The sequence below is a fragment of the Morone saxatilis genome, unplaced genomic scaffold, assembly GCF_004916995.1.
Source record: "Morone saxatilis isolate NCDOM2014 unplaced genomic scaffold, NCSU_SB_2.0 Contig16, whole genome shotgun sequence".
Classification (NCBI taxonomy): Eukaryota; Metazoa; Chordata; class Actinopteri; family Moronidae; genus Morone; species Morone saxatilis.
In genome coordinates, this window is record NW_023339718.1 from 541,723 (window position 1) to 547,397 (window position 5,675).

The window sequence follows — 5,675 nt, forward strand, 5'->3', positions numbered from 1 at the left end:
GTGTGTGTGTGTGTTCTCTCCTCTAATTAGACTCTGCTGTGTGGTCTCTGAATGAATTCATCATCACCTCAAGGACATCAATCATGAGTATATCCTCTAAGCTGCTGTGCCTCATGCCAACCTCCCTCTGCTACCTTGAAGTTACATTTCGTGTCTGTCTGACTTGTCTTTCACTTATTCAGAAACAAATTTGCATTCAAAAACAAGAGTGCAGCTGGTGGGTTTTTGAAAGGCTTGGAGACAGACTGAAAATAGGAAAACGGCATATGATAAAACCCAAACAAGATTACACAAAATCTAATTTTGTTGCAATAAAGAAGTGTATGTGTTAAAAGGAATAAATATGGTAACAAGGTATACTCTTCAGCGAGCAGCAAATTAAATAAACAAACCTGATGGCTTGTACGGTACATAAATAAAGGCTTTTACAGGGATGTTTGAACATGCTTCATTGTGAGTGATATTAGACATTCAAGACCTTCAGTCAGAGAATATTCTTCACAGTCGAATCCTCTTCTTCAGGAATAACAGTAATTCTCTGTCTCTCATCTTTCTCTCTATCTATTTCTCTGGCTGTGTTTATCTTTGATTCTACTGGGAAATCACAGAATCATCTGCTGATTTCATTAAGCACTGGGAACTGGTTAAAGCTGTCGTAATGAGGGCACCCTCCATTAGCTCAGTCAGTACCTCCAATATCTTCCCCGCCCCAATGTTATGCCTCGACTTCATCCTCCAATACTGCCTTTCCCCTGCACAGATGGTGAGTGGCATTACCCGCCCACTACTCTATACACTCGAATGTCACAATTAACTGAGGTGGAAGATTAGCGTTCAGTCAATGAGAATTAATTCAGTAGAAAGACAACCAGCGGGCCATTGTCTCTTAGAAATGGGAGCAACGGTCGTTGTGGGGCCTAGGAAGTCACTGTGAATAAGTGTATTTCCTAAAATGTCAAACTATTCCTAGTCCTTTTTTTCTGGGTAAAACATACAGAAGGTGAATTTGATCTGATGTTTCATAAAATCTTACTTTAGGTGTACGATGTGTATGTCTGATTTGATTTGACCCTTAAAACTTCCTCCCCACACCTGCATGACATTTTGCAAATTAGTTAGTAAGAAGCAGAGGGACTGAGGGAAAAGTGTAGAAATAATGAAAGCTAGATTTTAGTCTTACCAGGTAGTCGTCTGGTTTAATGCCGAACAGATCCCTGAAGTAGCGGAAGGCCAGTGGGGCGTAGGTCTTGAAGCGGAAGTCAGGATAGTGATGTGCTGGGGTCAAGTTGCTTCCCTCACTGACATGTGCAATGAAAAACCAAACACACCAGGAAACAAAAACATACAGTGGAACATTAGATAAATTTTTCCAAGACTAACTCAAATAATGGAAGTTTTTTTTTAACATTATATAATTGAAACATGTCAGTGTCATTATCAGAGACAGTCATTCTCAAACCAAGGATCCCATGCAAGCAGCACCAAGGGGAAAGTGAATCCTAACACCTAATCTTTGTGCCTGGGTTTCTTGTCAATAGCCTATTGACTTTCAGTAAGTGTATCAGTGGGCCCTTGTAATGTGCTCCACCCATGCATGAACAGGCTTCAGTGAATTCATCTATGGGAACTGAGATTCACCACTGTTGTGGTTTCTATAGAGTTCTTCGCCTGGAGACCAAAAGTGTCTCTGATTACTGGATCTAAACAATACCACACAACACATGAGCCTCAACTCTGGGGGGGAGAAAGGGATTAGCAAAAAGATGAAAATAAAAACAACAAACACTCTTAATAACCTACATTTTTTTCTGTTGCCTTGACTGGGCCGTGAGACCTGACATTCTTAGACGAGCTTTGACAAAGAACAACCCAGTTTCCTAAACTGTGTCTGACGGGAACACGACACAGGAGAAAGCACGTCGGATAAGGTTAACGTGAGTCAGCCATCAAGGCTTTCATCACATAAACTCTCACTGAAATCAATCACACTGACCCTAAATCTAAAAGAAGTAGGTTAATAAAGGTTTTTGTTTTCCAGGGCGCCTCTAAATCTGGTTTAAATTCTGAGGACTTGCATGCTTTTCTGGATAAAGAGGCTACTGTGTTGTTGTTTTGTGCTGGTACCATATTCTGTAATAGGATACAGGCAACATTCAGACCCTGCTGTGTAACACTATACCTGTGATTACTATACAATGCAAGCTGACTGCTCTGTTTAATGTGTGAGGGCAACAGTTATCTGTCATCAATGACTGACAGTCCATGATGGTAATGTACGCCTCGCATGGAAACCATTTAGCAACAAACAGCAACTGGAAATGTTTCATTCAATCTAATCAGAGAGCCATCTGTGTGTGTGTCTGCCTGGTAAAAGATGTATGCTGGTTGAGATACATGCACTGGGAGACAAAAAAAACTGTGTGTGTGTGTGTGGGAGTCAAAGTGATCTGCGACATCTCCAGTCATCCAAAACTAGACTGACAGGACAAACAACAGTGGAAAAACCTCCAGAGAGGATTAACAACATGTGGAGGAAGAGAGGGAAAAGAGTGTTGAGAGGGAGGCCATAAAAGCATCTGAGAGCTGTCTCCAAAACTCAGCTGCTCAGGATACTTTGTCAGTGACTAGAAAGAGAGGGGTTTGTATTTGTGTGCTATTACAGAACAGAAAGGAAACACTTTATTTCTTCTAAAATAAGAGAGCAAAGAAGAAAATGGTTATGTCAGACGCAAGACATCAATTCTCACTCCCCACTGATTATGTTATGTTTGTTGTATAATTTTTTTCTTAACCATGTAGCCTCGTTTTTTTATTTCAGTTGGCATTTTAAAAAAAAGGGCCAGTGAAAAGATGTCCCTGAAGATAACTACAACTTTCATTTTATTACGCCATTATGTGAAAAGGCTTGACATAGGGTGCAGATTAAGGATGATGTAACGGGCTGGCTTTCATCTTTTGTACTTCACTATCTCAGTAAAGCTATAGCAGGTTTTTAAACACTCTTCACTGTAGGGCTAACACAAAAGTATAATGTTTGGCCGCTGCTAAGGAGCAGCACAGTAAATGTTCGTGCCAAGCCCAGGTTTGCATAAACCATACTGAGTTTGCATATCCTGGTGCAGCCTCTCAAAGGTAAACCACAAAGTATTTCCTGGTAGGACACCAATTCTCTTCCAGAAGCTTCAGTTACACAAACACCTTTTGCTTGACTAACACCTATTACTATACTTTTCATTTAAAATTAGGACAAACAAAGCACATATTTAAATAGAAAATAAAACATTTCATCATCAAGCCATTCATGCAGCTAATAGCAAATGGTTAGATCTTCTAAAAGTGACTCTATTAGCTACTGTGAGTACATAGGTGCTAGTAAGTGACATTGTCATACTAACTAATTAAAAATAGATAGAATTGTCTGAACATCAGCTGTGTGTTAATAAGTGTGTGGATACATGAGTCACACTTTTAAAGAATTCCTGGGTGTGTTGGGCTGGATTATATAAAATGTTTATTTAAACCGAAGACAGCCTGAGATGACAGAGCAGCCCCACACTGACATATGTTTTGCACTGTAGCAGTAAGGGGCACACAGTAAGCTGATTTCACAGTTCTTGGCAGGATTATCCACTAGAATAGTTTTATCCCTGCATCATGACTTAGACTAGCAAAATTCACTTTGTTGATAAATGATGATGGTGGCAGTTTGTGGTAGCAGTATAATTTTGTTGGACTCGATGCCCAGAGCCTGCAGTTTCCATTGAGAATGATTAATAATATATTTAAATGTATTTAATACAAGACCCAGACATAATATTTGAGCAGGCAGACAGGCAAAGCTTAGTCTTTAGTCTCTTTCCATTCATTCACTTTGCAGAGACAGGAAACTGTCACAGCCAAAGAGCAGCCTGTTACCACCTACACATAATCTGTTTTTATGAAGCAGTTCTCTAATTCACTGGTTCTTGTAGACCAGTAACCTTGAGCTTATGGAAAAAGTCTGGCTGTTATTTTGATGATAATATAAAAAACACAAATAACTACTATGTTGAATGAGTGCTGCCAAAATTGTGTACATTATAGAAGATGTCTTTCTGTGTATAGAAGCTGTGTGCGTAAGTATGAACGTATGTGAGAGTGGGTTGGCACTATGTAACACTGACCTGGGGAGAAAGACACTCTCCACCACATAGAAGTCTTGCATAAGCACGTCTCTGTCAGGCTTGGAGGTGAGATTGCCCACTGTATAGCCAATACCGAGCTGAATGGCCCCCTTCAAGGCCGATGACGTGGTCTAGATGGGAAAATAGAAGAGAAAACAACACATTAGTCAGGCTTTTATAGTACACAATGCTACAACAGCCCTGCTGCTATCCCCATTATATACACCATAGGGTGTAGATGTGAACAAATGAAAAATGAAAAATAGGCAAGCCATACAGTGACCCTTCTGTTTGAGCCATTTTTATATTTCAATTACAGGAGTTTAATATAAAAAGTTCACAATTCAAAATATGGCATAGTAGATGCCTAAAAATCAAGACATGAAAATCCATTACTTTTGTACAATTTTATAATTTTCATACAAACACATTAAAACCCAAAACAGCCTTGGCCATAAACATACTAGTACTCTACTAGTACTTGCGTGGGTATCTACTACAAAAAGACCTTTGACTAGTTTTGAGTCCCAACCTGAACCCCCACTGTGGTGAGCGTTGTAATGGTGAATCTTAAGAAATGCTGCCATAAGCAGTGACGTCTAAAGTTTAAAAAAAAGGAAAGAAAACAAGTGTGACCAGCACTTGACTGATCTCTGGCAGCCGGCCCTGGCAGGGGTCAGAACATTATGTGCTGTAGAAGGACATTTATAAGGACTCATGTGACTCGGGCTCAGAAGTAAAGACCTTTTGGACTTGATGGCTCTAAACAGCGGCATTCCAAAATAAACGTTATGGAAGCTGGTTCACATTCCTCTTAAGAGGCAAATAAAAACCAAACACAGTGAGGTTTTTGTATGAACAGTCATACTTTTTACCTTTTTGTATGTTTTCTCTCTGCTTGTGCTCCAAGGCCCTCCCATCCCATTTTCTGTTGTGGTTGACATCTGAAAGAGACACAAACGACGGAAATAAAACAACGATTAAGTCAAATTTACTGCTACAAATTTCACATCTTCACAAAAACTGTTATTTCAATTATGAATATGGTGACTGAAATAGTCAATAGCATAAACCTACCTTGCTTAATGAAAAGCTGTGCCTGACAAACAGCAATCAGGGCAACATCTCTTGATTGTCAGCTTGAGCAAACATCAGGAGGTTTGGTTCTGTCAGGGGACCCTCTGCAAGAGAACAGAGTTATTATTACACAATAAAAAAAAACAGGGCAAAAAATCGCTCACAGCCTCGACATTCAGTGAAACTGCTCCGAAGTTAAGATGTGACAAGCTGAGGATCGGGGGGAACATGTCCACCAGCAAAGACTCCTTGATTAACTGCGATAAGTCTGAGGCCATTTTAATGCCATTGCTCTCCTGCTAATCTGTCCCTGATAGGAGAGGCAATTTAGTCTATTTCTAAACTGTCACTGCTGAACGGGCCTGCAGCAAGAGCTCTCTGCATTGACAGTCACTCATGACTCATGAAATGTTTATGTATGTATGTGTGTGTTGG

The 5,675-nt window shown here is 40.0% G+C and overlaps 1 protein-coding gene across 1 annotated transcript in view; it reads right to left on the minus strand.

Moving 5' to 3' along the window:
• The window catches only part of pip5k1bb (phosphatidylinositol-4-phosphate 5-kinase, type I, beta b), a 34,668-nt gene that overhangs the window by 17,930 nt on the left and 11,063 nt on the right, over positions 1 to 5,675 (minus strand). Inside the window, exons 2-5 of the mRNA XM_035658992.1 lie at positions 5,241 to 5,344; positions 5,039 to 5,107; positions 4,164 to 4,294; positions 1,181 to 1,298 (exon numbers count right to left, since the gene is read on the minus strand). Of these exons, the coding sequence (XP_035514885.1) occupies positions 1,181 to 1,298; positions 4,164 to 4,294; positions 5,039 to 5,107 (318 nt within the window). The 5' untranslated portion in view covers positions 5,241 to 5,344. The remainder of the gene's footprint in view (positions 1 to 1,180; positions 1,299 to 4,163; positions 4,295 to 5,038; positions 5,108 to 5,240; positions 5,345 to 5,675) is intronic.